Source organism: Ahaetulla prasina, chromosome 4 (assembly GCF_028640845.1).
Source record: "Ahaetulla prasina isolate Xishuangbanna chromosome 4, ASM2864084v1, whole genome shotgun sequence".
Classification (NCBI taxonomy): domain Eukaryota; kingdom Metazoa; phylum Chordata; class Lepidosauria; order Squamata; family Colubridae; genus Ahaetulla; species Ahaetulla prasina.
Window position 1 is genome coordinate 146,855,519 of NC_080542.1, and position 18,680 is coordinate 146,874,198.

An 18,680-nucleotide genomic window follows, 5' to 3' on the forward strand; every position below is an offset into this window, starting at 1 on the left:
CTATCTATCTATCTATCCATCCATCTATTTATTAAAATTCAGAACCAAACATTAAGATATAAGCTGAAATAAAAAGGAAAGGGCAAAGGAAAGAATAGAAGGGCCCCAAAATGCATTCAACAAATAACAGAGATGGCAAAGATTCTTTTAATTTTCATGCTATACCTAAGACATTCTCCAAGGTAAATAAGCTCATATTGAAAAAACTGCAATACAGGTGGTCCTTACGACCACAATCGAGCCGCAAATTTCCGCTGCTAAGCGAGACAGTTGTTTAGTGAATTGTGCCCTGTTTAACGACCTTTCTTGCCATGATTGTTAAGTGAACCCTTGCAGTTGTTAAGTCAGTAATACAGTTGTTAAGTGAATCCAGCTTCCCATTAACTTTGCTCTTCAGAAGGTCACAAAAGGGGGATCACGTGACCCTGGGACACTGCGACCGTCATAACTGTGACCCTGTTGTCAAGCGTCATAATTTTGATCGCGTGACCATGGGGATGCCACAGTGGTTGTAAGTGTGAAAAGCGGTCATAAGTCACTTTTTCAGGACTCCCGGCCCTCTACAATTTAGCTTGTATCGACTTACAATCACAATTGAGCTGAAAATGTTGTCGCTAAGCGAGACAGTTGAGTTTTACCCCATTTTGCGACCTCGACTTATGATTGCAATTGAGACTACAATATCTGTGGCTAACCAAGGCGGCCTGCTTTTATGACCCTTATTTCCACAATTCTCCATGCAAATCTCTGTAGTTGTTAAGCGAATCACAGGGTCGTTAAGCGAATCCAGCTTCCTCCATTGACGTTACTCGCCAGAATCCGGCTGGGAAGGTCACAAAAGAGGATCACGTGACCCCCGGGATACTGCAACAGTCATAAATAAGACCCAGTTGCCAAGCGCCTGAATTCTGATCATGTGACCACGGGGATGCTGCAGTGGTCATAAGTGCGAGGAGTGGTCGTAAGTCCCCTATTTTGGAGGGCCGCTGTAACTTCGAACAGTTGTGGCTGTAAATCAAGAATGACTGTAGCTTCTGACAGGCACCCAAAAATTCAATTTTGGGCTTGTGCTTTGTTCAAACTGTTTGATAAGACCTTGTCGTGTTTGAATGGCCCCAGGGCACCTGATGCTCGTTTCAGATAAATAACCCATTTAATAATTTCAGGAAAGTTATTAAAGCCGATATCCCTGCCAAGGAACGGTGTATATGCTTCACGGTAGGTGGAACATATGTTTGGGTTACTTAGGCAACACGTCAACTTTGTAAGAACATGGCGAATTGCGCACCTTCAGATCAAAACTTGATTTCCCAAAGATCAAAATTTGGGAAGCTTCCAGAATTCACTCCAGAGACAATTCGTCTTCTATTCCGGGTTGTTTTGACCCGGAAGCGCACATGGGCTCTGATCCTGGAGCAGGCGTCATATCACTGCACGCTTCTGCTTCATCGATCAATTAATTTGATTTTTATTTTCTTAAGACCAGGACTAGGGTTCACTCATGGTGGCTGAGGGGCAGCTTATAAAGCAGGGTTCTCCAAGCTTTGCTGGCTGAGGGACTGTGGGAGTTGAAGTCCGCAAGTCTTAAAGGGACCAAGGTTGGAGACCCCTGGCTTATAGCAACAAACAACCCTGGGAGAAAAGTCAAGATGCAGCCACCCCCAGTGACAGCAATCGAACCCGTCACTTGTGAGGGTCCTTGGTGGTCTCTGAGCTGAGTGGCTTTCTTGAAGACGTTTCGTGACCCGACTAGGTAATCTCACCGGTGCTAGAAGAATTTGCTCTCTCTTTATATATGAGGACAGAGTTCTCCAATCTTTCTGGCTTTGTGGACCGGGTGTGTGGTTTGTGGACCACAGATGGTTCTCGCTCGCTCAAGTGGGGATGTACACATGGACGCCCGCTGCTTCTGCAGCCTGGTTCCGAATGGCTCACGGACTGGATAATGGGCCGTGACCTGAGGGTTGGGGAGCCCTTTACTGGTGGCTTGCCTTGTCAGTGTTGGTGGGAGTGGAGGTGGTGGTCTCTTGATTAGGCCGTGGTTTAAAGTCCCACCAAAACTGATAGGTATATAAAGAGGGCAAACCCCCCCTCCCCCTCTAGCAATGATAGAGTTACCCAGTTGGGTCATGAAACATCTGCAAGGAAGCCACCAAGCTCAGAGACCACCAAGGACCCCACAGTTGTCGTTGTCCTCCTCCTCTTCCTCCCCCTTCTCCTCCTCTTCCTCCCCCTCCTCCTCCTCTTGCTCCTCCTCCTCCCCTCTACAAACCTCCCTTCAAGCCCTGATGATGTTACCTAGTTGGTCACAAAATGTCTGGAAGGAAATAATCAAACTCAGAGACCACCAAGAACCAAACAGTCATCCTCCTCTCCCTCCTCCTCCCCTCCTCCTCCTCCTCCTCTCCTCTCCTCCTCCTCCTCCTCCTCCTCTCTCCTCCTCCTCTTCCTCCTCCTCCTCCTCCCCTCTCTCCTTCTCTTCCTCCTCCTCCTCTCACTCTTCCTTCTCCTCCTCCTCTCTACAAACCTCCCTTCAAGCACTGATGATGTTACTCAGCTGGGTCACAAAACTTCTGTAAGGAAATAATCAAACTGAGAGACCACCAAGAACCCCACAAACCTCCAGCTAACATCCTCTTCTATGGAAACTGCTTTATGGGCTCCATTTATCACCCTGGGGTCCACAGGCCCGGTGGTCGCACCTTGCCTTCAAGGCCCTTTTGAAAAGGACGTCAAAGTGTGCGGGACCAACCTTATCTCTGCAGGGATGATGTTCCGCAGGGAGGGAGCCACTGCAGGGAAGGCCCTTCTTCTGGGTCACACTAGATGAGATCCATAACCTACCTCGCTCCCTTCTCTGATGTGTCAGAGTGACTTAATGACCGGTTTTCACACTTAACGACTATTGCATTCTCGTCCCCATTCACACCTGATCAAAATTCCGGCGCTCGGCAACGGTTTCATATTTAGGACGGTCACAGTATCCCGGGGTCAATTTCACCTTCTGAGAAACAAAGCCAATGGGATTCACTTAACAACAGTGTTACTAATATCCACTGTGACCCACTTAAAACAACCGGGGCAAGAAAGATGGAGCAAAAACTCGCTTCAACAACCGTTTCGCTTAGCAACCAAAAGTTTGGTCTCAGTCGGTGTCGTAAGCCAAGGACTCCCTATATTTCGGTCTATTGAAGTCCAGCCTTGTGGCCAAGTGGAGCATCGGGCGTGTTTCGCAAGGGGTCCCCTCCCACCCCCCACTGTAAGTGACCCGCAACCCCTCCGTCAAAAATGTTCAGTCTTTTAGGATGTGTTCGCAAGACCCCGCTTTTCATCCACGCCTTGTATCGTCTTCCTGGGGGAGGCTACAACATCAGTATATCATTAACTCGGGCCAAGAAAAAGGGGCCGTCGAAGGGGACCTTCACCCCACACCCTGCTGGGGTCCGCTCGGAGCACAATATCCCAGCGACGAGCAGATTAAGGCCCCGGGTATCAAGCAAAATGTGTTTTTCTGCCCACAATTCACACGCCCTCGCAATTGTTCGATGCCACCGTTTGAATGGAAAATTTCCCATTTGCCGGGCGAGCGACGCATAGTTTTACGTTGCTATGACTTAGTTCGGGGTCTTGCTAATCAGGGAGCAAAGCAAACTTCATATAAAATATCTCCGGGCCATTGTGAGCTTAATGCACCGTGACGTTCTCGTCACAAAATAGGGATAAAGTCACCCCAGCAGGTATCAGGGGCCGACTTTGCAAGCCCTCCCTGCTCCATCGTCCGACGGAGTCAAGCCGAGATGGATGAAATCTCTTGAATTTTAGGCGCAGGTAAGCTGAGCCGAGTCTCTTTTCTTAGCAGGATTTAAGACAAGGGTGTTTTGCATGGAAAGAGAGGGGGCGAAAACGTTTGAGGCTGGGGTTTTGTTGTTTGCTGTTTTACTTCAAGAAAAGATACTTAATTTCCTATTTTCTAGAATAATTGGATCAGACTAAGCCAGGATTTCCCAAGTTTAGCCACTTTAAGATGCAGAGACTTCAATTCTCTGTATTGGGAGGGCCTTCTCTGTGGGGGCTCACAGAGGGCCTTCTCTGTGGGGGCTCCCGCCCTCTGGAACGAACTCCCCCCAGGACTTCGTCAACTTCCGGACCTCCGAACCTTTCGCCGCGAGCTTAAAACTTACTTATTTATCTGCGCTGGCCTGGGTTAGTTTTTAAGTTTATAGGTATTTTAATGGGTTTTAGTCTCAAATTTTAATTGTGGCCAATTTTAATAAGTTTTTTAATTGTATTTTAATTGTATTTATATTGTATTGTCTATTTTACTTGGCTGTGAACCGCCCTGAGTCCTTCGGGAGAAGGGCGGTATACAAATTTAATAAATAAATAAAATAAATAAATAAATAAATTCCCAGAATTCCCCAGCCATGCTGTAAAATGCACGTTTGATCCATGCTGTAAGATACATGTTTTCAACTTACAACCATCACGGAGCCCCAGATTTCCATTGCTAAGGTGTTAAAATGAATTTTGCCCCGTTTTACCACCATCCTTGCCACGGTTGTTAATTGAATCCCTGCAGCTGTTAAATTAATAGCACGGTCTTTAAATGAATCTGGCTTCCCCATCAACTTCGCTTGTCAGAAGGTTGCAAAAGGGGAACATGTGAGCCCTGGACACTAGGACCATCATAAATACGAGTCATTTGCCAAGTGTTCGAATTTTGATCACGTGTGTCTGGGGAGGCTACAGCGGTCGTAAGTCTGAAAAACGGTTATAAGTCACTTTTTTTCAGTGCTGCTGTAACTTTGACCAGTCACTAAACGAATGGTTGTAACTTTGAGGACTGCCTTGAGCCCGTTTTCATTGCTCTCAACAAATTCTGGACCTCAGCAATTGGCCTTAAACAAAACCCCACGTCATACGCCATCATCACCTAAGTGATCTTGTCATAAATTGATACACAGGTACTCTTCAACTTATGATCATAATTGAGCCTGGAATTACAAAGGTCAGTTGCGCAAGTCGTTCAGTGGATCATCGGGACCGCTTTTCTTTTACAACTTTTTTTTTTTTTTCCGGCAGCAAATAGGATAGTTGTAAACCACTTGATTTGTGCTCTCTGAGCTTGGTTGAGGTGGTTTTCTTGCAGACATTTCAGGACCCAACTACGGAACATCATCAGGGCTAGAAGGTGTGGGGGGGGCTTGTGGAGAGGAGAAAGAAGATGAGGAGGAGAAAGAAGAGAAGTGGGAGGAGAAAAAAGGAAAGGGAGGAGGGGGGAACTCTAGGTCCTTGGTGCTCTCTAAACTTGGTGGTTTCTTTGCAGACGTTTCATGACCCAACTAGGTAATGTCATCAATCCTGAAAGGGAATGGGTTGTAGACAGGAGGAGCAGGAAGAGAAGGAGGAAGAGGAGGAGGGACTGTGGGGTCCTTGGTGCTCAATGAGTTTATGGTTTTCTTGCAGATGTTTCATGACCCAAATAAGTAACGCCATCACTGCTACAAGGAAGGGAGGCTGTTCTGTCCCCCCTCGCCTCAGTCCGAGTGATGGCTTAATTAGCCGGCACTATCAACTCTGGCAGCAAACTAGCGAGCGTCTGCCAAGTGTCTCTGTTATCTCCCTTGATGCCGATGAGTCAGCAAACAGTACTTCAGCTCTAGTCAAGCAGTTAATTTGCCTGCTACGAAGAGGCATAGCAGCCCTTGCTGCTTTTATATCCTGTGAGATGTGGCTCCATGACTCAGCACTTCCTAGGCCTGCCCCACCCCTGCTTCTGTTTGTTTCCGCCTCTCCTGCCTATGAAACTTAGGGTCCAGCCAGGCTTGATTGCCATCAGCTGGGTCTTGAGGCGTGTCCTGGGGGGGGGAAGAGTCAGGGGACGGATGCCTCATTATCTCCTCTACCTGGCCTGCCTCTGACTCCTGGAGTTGAGCCAGGGAAGTCGGTGCTCCAGAGGTAAGTCCTGATGGCCCTTCCCCCTCACTTTCCAAGTCACTTTCTGGTAGGGGGCCCGGCTCGGGGGGCGCAGACACAACAGGGGTGTTCTAGCTTCTAGCACTGATGATGTTACCTAGTTGGGTCATGAAACATCTGCAAGAAAAAACAAACAACAACCCAAACTCAGAGAGCACCCCGCCATTTCTAAACCTCTTAAACCTCCTAATTTCTCTCTCCAGGGGTTTCATTCTCCTTCCTTTTCTGCATGACGTTCTCAAAAAACTCACAGGCCCCTAAACCTGGTAGCTCTTTTCCCTGCAATTTTAAGCATCCTTTGCGGTTTTGATCGATTTCCTAAGTTGATTTCCACCATCACCACCCGGTTTTCTCACCCGGGGGAGACTTCATCCATGATTGTTCATTGATGTTATCTCTCCTTTTAATTATCCATTTTCTTGTTCCAGCATCCTGCACTTTCTCTTTCTTAAAAGGAGGGTGTTTCCTAACCAATGTTAATCGACAAATGCCTCCTTTAGGTTGACTCACTGGGACAAGATTAATGTCTCTCTCATTTGCCTAACTATTTCTTTGTGCACAAGATGTAGGAATTTAATTAAAGTGGTTCTCCGTTCCATGCCATTTCTGGGCAAAATTTCAAATATCCAAAGGGTGCATTCAAATGAACAGAAAGATGCCAGCAAAATAGGTTGGAAGTAGGTTTGTCTCGTTCCTTCCTCTTTCTTCTTCTCTCTTGGGTTTTCCCCACCGCCAAAATCGAAGCTGCAATACAGGGTCTTTCTCAAATTACGACCTCAATGGAATCTGCCCATGGCAGACCGTCCTTGACTTATGACCACAAGGAAGGCCAAAATTTCTAAGCCAGACAGTTGTTGAACGAACATTTTGCAAGCTTTCTTGCCACCGTTGTTAAGTGAACCACTTCAGTTGTTAAATTAGTTACCCAGTCATTAAGCAATTCGGACTTCCCTTTTGAATTTGGTTTTGGAAGGACTCGGAAGGGAATCACATGACCTTGGAACTCTTTATCTGTCAAAAAGGGACTTATGACCATTTTTCACAGTTATGACCATGGCACGTGATCAAAATCCAGGCACATGGCAACCAACTCATATTTATGACAGTTGACAGGTTCAACACCAGTGGTGGGTTGCTACCAGTTCGGTTCGGAGCTTGCAAACCGGAGGCTCCGCCCACCCGCCCGGATGTCGTCATGGCCGCTCTGTGCGCACACACACTTCCATTGCAAACAGGTAGCGAAGGTAAGTAGAACCCACCCCTGGGTCATGCGATCCACTTATCGCCAACTTCTGGCAAGCGAAGTCCACGGAGAAGACAGATTCGCATAACGACCCATGTTACTAACTTCACAACTGCACTGATTCACTTTAACGACGGTGGCAAGAAAGGTCATAAAATGGGACAGAACTGCAATTGTCTCAATTAGCCAATTAGAAATTTGGGGCCGAAGTGAAGTGGTTAAATCGAAAACTACTTGTAATTTTAACGCCTGTTCCTTACGTCAGAAAACCCAAGCAATGGAGATGACTGTGTCCACACCACTTGGACTTCCGCTCCCATTTTTCCCCACGTTCCCCATGTTTGGCTCAGGATTATGGGTCCTGAAGTCCAACCTCTAGTCTAGAGGAACTCATAGATGGCCATGAAGTCCTTCTGCTCAAAAAAAAAAAAAAAATATCTATTCCTCTCAGGTCTAATTTTTGCCACGATTTCCTCTGAGTAAGGCTATAATAAGACAGCTCCCTAAAAAGATGTTCTATGACAGGGATCTCCAACCTCGGCCACTTTAAGACATGTGAACTTCAAATCCCAGAATTCCTTTGGGATTCCAGAGAACTCTGGGAGTTGAAGTCCACAAGTCTTAAAGTGGCCAAGGTTGGAGATCCCTGTTTTTAAGGTAGTTCAGCTTCGCAAATTCCTCTACAGAAATCCAATTATTCTTTGCGTTTTGTCCATCTGTGACACATGCCCAATTTTGCGACTCAGTTTTGGGCTCGAAGGGGGGGAAAAAAGAAGAAGAAATCCCATTGGCGTGCAATAGAAAAAAATAATAGCAGCATTTTCGGAATATAGTGCGCATGAATGTCTGCTTATAAATGGACGTTGACCAGGAAACATAAATAATTCTTACTTTATAACTAGTAACTGTTCAAAATTACAACGGCACTGAAAAAAGTGATTTATGACCGTTTTTCACACTTACGACTGTTGCAGTGTCCCCATGGTCACGTGATCAAAATCCAGATGCTTGGCAACTGGCTCGTATTTATGACGGTTGCAGTGTCCCGGGGTCACGTGATCCCCTTTCGCGACCATCTGACAAGCAAAGTCCACGGGAAAGCTAGATTCACTTAACAATTTAGTGTTGCTAAATTAACAATTGCAGTGATTCGCTTAACAACGGTGGCAGGAAAGGTGGTAAAATGGAGCAAAACACACTTAATAACTTGTCGCGCCTAGCAACAGGAATGTTGGCCTCAGCTGTGGCCGTAAATCAAGGACTAGCTGTATTGTGGTACTTAGAAAATTGGGGGATGGGCAGAACTATTTATCCTGACATCCGCAAGTCTTACGAAGTTTGTTGCAACCGAAAACAGAAGCACCTTGACATCAGTGAAGTCTTGATTTATGACGAGGGAAATTCCTGAAATTTAAGGATGGCTTGGGTTAATGACCTGAGGCCATTGGCAAAGTTTTTAAGACATCTTCTTAAATTGGGAATTGCCAAGGAAGGTTCAACCCACCTCACAATACAGATGCTTTTCTGGCAATATCTGGATGAAGGATGCATGTAGTCCTTCACTTATGACCATTCCTTTAGCAACCACCTGAAGTTACGCTGGTATGAGAAAATGACCTGGGACCGGTTCTTGCACTTACAGCTATTGCAGTATCCACAATGTCTTGTGGCCAAAATTCAGGCCTGCATTGTACATCTGACCAGGAGATTGGGAATTGTAGTTCCTCCTTAGGGATAAAAGGCGACTGGGAGTCTTTGGGCCAATTCCCAGGAGACGGTGAGTTGTTGTCTCGCCTTAGGCATGAAAGCAGGTTGGGTGACTTTGGGTCAGTCCATCTTTCTCAGCCCAGCCCACCTCACAGGGTTGTTATTGTGGGGAAAATAGCAGGAAGGAGAATTAGGTATGTTCATGGCCTTGAGTTACTTAAAAACTAGTAAAGGTGAGAATGAAAGTCTAAAAATGTATATAATACATCTGGTGGGATCATATAAAAGCGACTTCTCAGTGGTGGCCACCTCTCTATGGAACATGATTGCGCTGGAGGGAGGGAGGGAGGGAGGAAAGAGGGAAGGAAGGAGGGAGGGAAAGAGGAAGGGAGGTCAGAGGGAGGGAGGGAGGAAGGAAAGAAGGAAGGAGAAAGGAAAGAGGGAGGGAGGGAGGTCAGAGGGAGAGAGGAAGGGAAGGAAGGAAGGAGAGAGGGAAGGAAGGAGAGAGGGAGGAAGGAAAGGAAGGAAAGGAGGAAGGAGGGAAGGAGAAAGGGAAACTGGAAGGACGGGGAAGGGTAGGGGAAGAATGGATGAAGGAGGAGGAAGGAGGAGGGAGAAGAAAGAAGAAGAAGGAAGGAAGAGAGAAGGAGGAGAAAGGAAGGAAGGATTAAAGGAAGGAAGAGAGAAGGAGGAGAAAGGAAGGAAGGATTAAAGGAAGAAAGGAGTGGAGGGAGGGAGGGAGAGAGAACAAGATGAGAGGGAGGGAGGGAGGAAAGAGGGAAGGAAGGAGGGAAGGAAAGAGGAAGGGAGGTCAGAGGGAGGGAAGGAGGGAAGGAAAGAAGGAAGGAGAAAGGAAAGAGGGAGGGAGGGAGGGAAGGAAGGAAGGAGAGAGGGAAGGAAGGAGAGAGGGAGGAAGGAAAGGAAGGAAAGGGAGGAAGGAGGGAAGGAGAAAGGGAAACTGGAAGGACGGGGAAGGGTAGAGGAAGAATGGATGAAGGAGGAGGAAGGGAGGGAGGGGAGAAGAAAGAAAGAAGGAAGGGAAGAAGAGAGAAGGGAGGGAGAAAAGGAAGGAAGGATTAAAGGAAGAAAGGGAGTGGAGGGAGGGAGGGAGAGAGAACAAGATGAGAGGGAGGAAGGGAGGGAGAGAGGTAGGAAAGAAAGAAGATAGGAAAGCAGGAAGGAAGGATGGGAGGAGAAAGGGAAACTGGGGGAAGAAAGGAAGGAAGGAGGGAAGGAAGTAAGGGAGGCGAATTACATTCCTCACTTGCGGGCTCCATCCTTACGCGTGTCAGGTCCACCCTCCCCTCCTGCCTCCCTTCCTCCCTTCCTTTCCCGTTGACAAGCCTCCTCCGGGTTCTTTTACATCTCCCCTCCGACAAAGCTCTTAATCCCCTTGGGCACGACCCTTGACCCTATTAGGGACCATGGTGACCCTAATCCAATCAGATTGATTAACTGGAACCCAGAGCCGGAATGCTGACCCTCTCTCTTTCGGGGGTCCAACAATAGCAGACGGCAGGACCCCCATTTGCACCACAATAGCCAGAGAGTCAAAATCCGACTTCTTCATTAGGTTGACTTCGGTCTTCCCCTGGTCAGCCCTCCGTGAGGTCATTAAAAGAGGCTCCGGATCACCTCTCCAGGCCAACGGGGTCCGATGTTGGGGTGTCTTTGGGAGGGCAGTGAAAATTAATGGGTTTCCTTTTCTTTTCGAACCATTTAAATGAGTGGGCTGGTATAGGCTGAACATCGGGGCGTTTTAGATACACGGCGGGGGGAGGTCATTGAAAAGGGGGAGGACGAGACCAGGAAGGGGATTGTTTATTCTGGGTTAACCGCCTCCATCATCCCCAACTTGATTTCTAATCAAAGTTAGGATGGGGGGGGTGGCCTTAAAAGAACCCCAAGAAACAATCGGCAATATGGAAATCGTGTTTAGCCATTCCACGGGGGAAAAAAATTAGTTGAATTAAAGGAGAGATGCTTGCACAGAGAACCGAGAATTCATGGAAACAATGACAGTGCTAGAAGGGAATGGCGTTCACAGGGAAGAGGAGGACGGGGAGGGGGTCGTCTTTGGGGCCTTAGTGCTCCCTGAGTTGATTGCTTTCTTACAGACGTTTCATGACCCAGCCAGGTAACATCATCAGTGCAAGAAGAGATCGGGTTTGAAGAGGAGGAGGGAAACAATCTTGATGTTCTCTGATTTTGGGATTTTCTTTTAGACATTTCATGACCCAGCTAGATAACATCATCAGGGTGTCTCTCTGTTTATATATTATTTATTATATTATTGAACTGAATTCTTCCCCTCTTAGAACTAATATAATAATTAAATATAGCATAGCATAATAGTATTGTTGTTATGTCCCCTCCCGACCACAAACCAAAAAGACACACGAGCTGACTTTCCTTGCCAGCAATTTACTCCGACAACAGATAACAGTCCTGGCAACGAACCTGCGATTGCCTGCCAAGTAATGTAATGTAATGTAAAGAGAAAACAAACCTCACACTCCCTTCTAGCACTGATGATGTTACCTTGTTGGGTCATGAAATGTCTGCAAAAATGCCACCAAGCTCAGAGAGCAACAAGGACTCCCTGAGTTCAACCCTGAGTTACACAGGTTGGAACAACATTGGGTCTCAGATCATGTTTATTTGATTTTTATCTGCCTTGATGACTTTATAAATAAATCAAGGTGACAGACAGGCGTGATATTCCGTCCTCTTTTTTTGCAGCTTTGGGGGGGGGGGCAGCCTCACCCTGATAGCTTTCATGCCTAAGGTGAGAGTAGAACTACTATCTCTTAGTGATTGGCCCAAACTCACCCAATCTCCCTGCCTCCCTCTCTCCTGTATCTATCTATCTATCTATCTATCTATCTATCTATCTATCTATCTATCTATCTGTCTGTCTATCTATCTATCTATCTATCTATCTATCTATCTATCTATCTATCTATCATCTCTCTCTCTCATCTATCTTATCTACCTACTTACCTACCTACCTTCTGTCTGTCTGTCTGTCTGTCTGTCTGTCTGTCTGTCTGTCTGTCTGTCTGTCTGTCTCTATCTATCTATCTATCTATCTATCTATCTATCTATCTATCTATCTATCTATCTATCTATCTATCTATCTATCTATCTATCTATCATTTCTCTCTCTCATCTATCTTACCTACCTACCTACCTACCTACTGTCTGTCTGTCTGTCTCTCTCTCTCTCTCTCTCTCTATCTATCATATCTCTCTCTCTTATCTACCTACCTACCTATCTACTGTCTGTCTGTCTGTCTGTCTCTCTCTCTCTAAGCAATCTATCATCTCTCTCTCATCTATCTTATCTATCTATTTATCTATCTCTTTCTCTGTCTCATCTCTCTCTCTCTCTGTCTCTATCTTATCTCTATTAGCTATCTATCATCTTTCTCTCATCTATCTTATCTATCTATCATCTCTTTCTCTCTCATCTCATCTCTCTTTCTCTTAGCTATCTATCATCTCTCTCTCATCTATCTATCTGTCTATTTATCTATCTATCTCTAGATCTATTTATCTATCTATCTATCTCTATTAGCTATCATCTCTCTCTCTCATCTATCTTATCTATCTATCTATTTATCTATCATCTCTTTCTCTCATCTATCTCTCATCTATCTATCTATCTATCTATCTATCTATCTATCTATCTATCTATCTATCTATCTATCTATTTGTTTTCTGAGTTTTTTGCGGGTGTTTGTATGTAGGTCTTTGGTTATTCGGGTTTTCTCCCGCGTAAAATTGGAAGTGTCTTGGCGATGTTTCGACGAAGTCTCATTCATCATCTTCAGGCTTCAGCTTCGTGCTTCTGGGAGCATTGCTCTTATCTATCTCTATCTATCTATCTATCTATCTATCTATCTATCTATCTATCTATCTATCTATCTATCTATCTATCTATCATCTCTCTCTCTCATCTATCTCTCGTCTATCTCTAATCTATCTCCTACTAGCTATCTGTCTGTCTGTCTGTCTATCTATCTATCTGTCTGTCTGTCTGTCTGTCTGTCTGTCTGTCTATCTATCATCTATCATCTCTCTCTCTCTCTCTCTCTCATCTATCTATCTCTCATCTATCTATTTGTCTATCTATCATCATCACTCAGTAAGCTCAAACTGCCCAAGGAGCTGCTGACCCAGTTCTACAGAGGAATTATTGAGTCTGTCATTTGCACCTCTATAACTGTCTGGTTCGGTTCTGCAACCCAACAAGAAAAACACAGACTTCAGAGGATAATTAGAACTGCAGAAAAAATAATTGCTACCAACTTGCCTTCCATTGAGGACCTGTATACTGCACGAATCAAGAAGAGAGCCGTGAAAATATTTGCAGATCCCTCGCATCCTGGACATAAACTGTTTCAACTCCTACCCTCAAAGCAGCTATAGAGCACTGCACACCAGAACAACTAGACACAAGAACAGTTTTTTCCCGAAGGCCATCACTCTGCTAAACAAATAATTCCCTCAACACTGTCAGACTATTTACTGAATCTGCACTACTATTAATCGTTTCATAGTTCCCATCACCAATCTCTTTCCACTTATGACTGTATGACTATAACTTGTTGCTGGCAATCCTTATGATTTATATTGATATATTGATCATCAATTGTGTTGTAAATGTCGTACCTTGATGAAGGTATCTTTTCTTTTATGTACACTGAGAGCATATGCACCAAGACAAATTCCTTGTGTGTCCAATCACACTTGGCCAATAAAAATTCTATTCTATTCTATTCTATTCTATTATCATCTCTCTCTCTCTCTCTCTCTCTCATCTATCTATCTCTCATCTATCTATCTATCTGTCTATCTATCTATCGTCCAGCTTTAGACCCTGTGAGTGGTGTGTGTCTCTGTGTATAAAACATAGTGAGAAAGAGGCAATTATGTGTTTAAAAGTGGAACTGTAGCTATTGTGTTTTTACTCTAAGCTCCTTTTCTTTTCTTTCCCCCAGGTTGCTTCGTTCTCTTCCTTTCAGTAAATTAAAAATCCTCCAACTTGATTAAAAGTGATTATGCTTTATTTTAAAAGTTAGCCATCCGTAAGGCCTGGAAGACCTGGCATTTCCCTCAGGCCAAAGTGTTTGTTGTTCAGGTCGATTTCGTCAGCTAGCAGCCTCAGAAACATTGTATTGTTGTGTATGTGTATAATTAAATTAGTTATTTCAATTATGAGGGATTTTTTTTTTAATTCTTAAATTATCCTTTCTTGTGTTTTTAGGCACTGTCAGCCATCCAGAGTCACCAGGCTGAGATTTCTTTAGAAATCATATCAAGTCCTCGACTTATGACCACAATTGAGCCCAACATTTCCATAGCTAAGTCTGTTGTTAAGTAAATTTTGCTCCATTTTAAGACCTTTCTTGCCACAGTTGTTAAGAAAATCACTGCAGCCATTAAGTGAGTCACACGACTGTTAAGTGGATCTGGTTTCTCCATAGACTTTGCTTGTTGGAAGGTCACAAAACGGGATCACATAACCCTGGGATACTAAAACCGTCATAAATATGAGCAAGTTGCCAAGAGTCTGAATTTTGCTCACGTAACCATGGGAATGCTGCATTGGTCATTAAGTGTGAAAAACGGTCATTAGCCACTTTTTTTCATCGCCATCACTTGAACGGTCACTAAAATGAATGGTTGTAAGTCGAGGACTACCTGTAGAGAATCACACTTCCTATGAACATATTTGTGAGGGAGAAGTAAACCCACAAAAGTGTTTGTTTCATTCAGATCTTCCTGAGACCCACAATGAAACATCTCCTGACCAACCAGATTCAGCAGATAACGTCCGTAATTACACGAATCACACATCACACCAAGCCATAGAAGCCACAACCACACCTCAAACTATACAGCAGAGTTTACAAACCACAACACTGGCATCTCCACAACCTAAGCTAACATCAAACCACCTTATGGCTAGCTTGACGCAATACTTCTAACTGGGCTTCTGGATATACATCGGGGTCAGACTAGATGACCTCTAAGACATCTTCCAACTCTACAAGATAACAGGAATCCATCGAACCATCCAACAATCAAAGTGGCTGTGTTTGCCCGAGCTGCTAAGCCACAAACGTACTTAACCAGGTTAAACACTAACCACACGTTGCATTTCCTGCATCGTGTAGCCCGCACTTAGTTATGGTGCTCGGCATCCCAAAAATTCCATTCAACAATCCGACAGGTAGAGTACAGCTCCATTTCTGCTGTTTGGCCAGTCCTGCTTCTCACTTAATGGAACTCAGGGTTGTAAGACGAAGATCAGGACAGATTTTGGTGGCCCCGCAACCTAGTTATCTCCCCTCCCCACCCCAAGCTGTACCGAGAAGGGAGGTTTATATGACTAGGCAACTCATTCATGGGTGACTTACAGCTATAAAACACCAATAAAAACAACAACAAAGAATCCACACAGTGCCGGTGACAACAGTCAACAACCACGTGATGGACTCCATATCACCTTGGAGTCCTGAGGCCTGTTGGTCAAACCTGGTCTTCATGGCCTTTAAGGAAAGGTCTCAAGCTGGAGACCAATCTTATCTCCACAGGAAGCCAGCATGAAGAAGTCTTTTGGGTCCCGCCAGATAGACTGGGGTCCCGTAACACTGCCTCTCCCTTTTGGTGGGTTGGGTGGATGTAAATGGGAAAATGTGGTCCTTCTAGGATCTTCTAGTCCAACCCCCTGCCCAGGAAGGAAACCCTACACCATTTCAGACAAATGGCTATCCAACATTTTCTTTAAAATTTCCAGTGTTGGAACATTCACAACTTCTGCGGGCAAGTTGTTCCACTGATTAATTGTTCTAACTGTCAGGAAATTTCTCCTTCATTCTAGGTTGCTTCTCTCCTTGATGAGTTTCTATCCGTTGCTTCTTGTTCTACCCCCAGGTGCTTTGGAGAATAGCTTGACTCCCTCTTCTTTGGGGCAGCCCCTGAAATATTGGAAGACTGCTATCATGTCTCCCCTAGTCCTTCTTTTCATTAAACTAGGCATACCGAGTTCCTGCAACTGTTCTCCATATGTTTTAGCCTCCAGCACCTCACATCTCCTGCTCTGGTAGGTTGAGTAGATGCCACTGGGAAAAGACGGTCCTTCAAATAACCTTTGAAGGGCTAGTTTGAAGGTGACCACCGGCACCTTGATTCGGACCCGGAAGCCAATCGTCAGCCAATGCTGAGAGGTGACCTGTGTGCGAATCTAGACTTGCACAAAACCGCTGCCTTTGGAATCAGTGGAAGGAGGCTTTCCAAGGGCAGCCCCATGTAGCAGTCAAAGCTGGCAGCTCTTAAGATTCCTGGAGGACATCAACTCTCACTTGAAATCAGGGAAGAAACTGAAGGAATTCCTCTTTGGTTTGGGTTGTGTGTGTGTGTGTTGGGGGGGGGCAGGTTCTGTGGATCTGGGTATTTCAGGACGACACCCTATTTTATTCAATTTTGAAGGTGGCCGAAAGGACACAGGAGGGAGCTGAAGAAGAAGGTTGGCATTGCTGAAATCCGTCCCTTTCCTTCTGAGCAGAAATATGTTTTTTCTCTCCCCACCCCCCCAGGGCACCCTGAAGAATGTGGCTGAGATGTTTAATTCTTGTTCACCTCCCACCCCCCAACTCCGACCCAGCCAGCGGCTGCTGCTGTAAGTGAGGGAGACCAACTTGGGGGGGGGGGCCTGTATTCTGCCTCCAGGGAAAACATTCTTCAGTTATGAAATAGTATCACCCCCCCACCCTGAGCAGGCCCCCCTTCAAGACCCAATTTGTCTGATTACTTTGGTAGGGGGAGGGAAGAGGAGAAGGTAGACGAGGAGGAGTAAAGAGAAAAAGAGAAGGGTAAATGTGGAGGAGGGAGAGGGGGGGAGAGGAGGAGGGAGAGAGAAAGAGAAAGAGAAGATAGACAAGAAGAAGGAGAAGATAGACAAGCAGGAGGAGAATTGTAGACAAGGAGGAAGAGGAGGAAGAAGAGGTAGATGAGAAAGATAAAGAGATGGAGAAAGAGTAGGTGAGGAGGAGAAAGAAGACAGACAACAAAAAGTAGGAGAAGATAGACAAGGAGCAGAAGAATGGTAGACATGGAGGAGGAGGAGGATATAGACGAGGAGAAAGAGAAGGAAAGAGTAGAAGAAGAGGGGAAGGGAGAAGAAAGAAGATGGGCAAAGATGAGAATGGTAGACATGGAAGAGGAGGTAGACAAGGAAGAGAAGGAAAGAGTAGAGATGGAGGAGGGGAGGGGGAGGGAGAGGAGGAGGAGAAGGGAAAAGAAGATATACAACAACAACAAGGGTGGAGAAGAAGGAGGAGGGGAAGATAGGAAGGAGGAGAAGGAGAAGACAGACGAGGAGAGAGGGAGAGGGAAAGGGTAGACATGGATGAGGGAATGGGGAAGAGGAAGGAAAAAGAGGAGAAGGAGGAGAAGAAGATAGACAAGGAGGAGAAGGGAAAGGAAATGTTAGATCTGGAGGAGGAAGAGGAGGAGGAGTGGGGGAGAATATAGACGAGAAGAAGGAGAAGATAGACAAAGAGGAGAAGGAGAAGATAGAAGAGGCTTTGTCTGATCTTACCACACCACAGCTCTTGATTCCCTTTGCCTGAAATACCTAAGGGAGCCTCTGTTGGTTTCCCCAGACCACAGATCTTAATTCCATTTCCTTGAGATATCTAAGGTGGCTTCAGTTAATCTCACCAGACCACAGATCTTAATTCCATTTTCCTGAAATGCCTAAAGTGACCTCTGCTGATCTCACCAGATTTATCCTTTGCTAGAAACCTCTCAAATTATACAAGAATGCTGAAGATGAGCACTCCAGAAGTTCACACAACTAATCTTTCTATGAATTTGCATGACAACAGGAAGCAAGGAAGACTCAAGATGTTCCTACTACTACCTTCCCTGCTGATGATGTTCCTTCATTTCTACAAAGACCTCTTTTCCTACCCACCCTGAGATCCCTCCTCCTTCCCAAAAGTTGGGTGACCTTATTCCAAAACCGGACACTCACCTTTATCTAACACCGGTCCAAAGATGGCCAAACTATCATTGACGGTGGTACAGTTCCACCTCCTTCCACGAAACTGATGCTGGCATTCCTGAATGCCGATCTTCACTCCTTCGGCCACGCTGGGCATAATCTGCACATAGTTCCTGCAGAATCGAAGCTGCTTGGGAACTAGACCAGGAATGCTCCCACAGAGGATGGGCTGAGTTCCCAACGAGGAGTACTGATGACCGATGGCCAAGGACCTTCAAAAGAACAGGAAAGGGCAGAATCAGAAATCGGTTCCTCAAAAGACGTCTCCATCCGCCTCATCTTGAAGCCTCCACAAAGAAGAACTAAGGTGGTTGAGAACTTACAGGAGTCTCCTGTCTCATCGTGTGGACAAGGACTTCCTTCAAAGATACAGGGGTCCTGATAACTAACTTTGGAGTTGACGTGACCTCTTTTCAGATGGACTATTTGTGGATCACCAACACATTAGGCGAGAAGAGGGCTTGGTCATTTATGACAGGGGTCCCCAACCTTGGCAACTTTAATCCTGGTGGATGGATTATGAATGAATGGACCAATGCTTTAAACCAGAATATTTTGCCTAGACAAAACATGTTAGATGAAGAGCTGAGTTTGAACACCCATGTAGACATCAATGTTGGATTTATCTTTCGCTGGGCAAGAAATATTTTTTTTTTATTCTAGTGAGCTTCATTT

At 45.4% G+C, this 18,680-nt stretch overlaps 1 protein-coding gene across 1 annotated transcript in view; it reads right to left on the reverse strand.

The window, feature by feature from the left end:
- Positions 1 to 18,680, reverse strand: part of WNT3A (Wnt family member 3A) — a 74,407-nt gene that overhangs the window by 15,029 nt on the left and 40,698 nt on the right. The window contains exon 2 of the mRNA XM_058179982.1: positions 17,976 to 18,217. Within this exon, the coding sequence (XP_058035965.1) occupies positions 17,976 to 18,217 (242 nt within the window). The remainder of the gene's footprint in view (positions 1 to 17,975; positions 18,218 to 18,680) is intronic.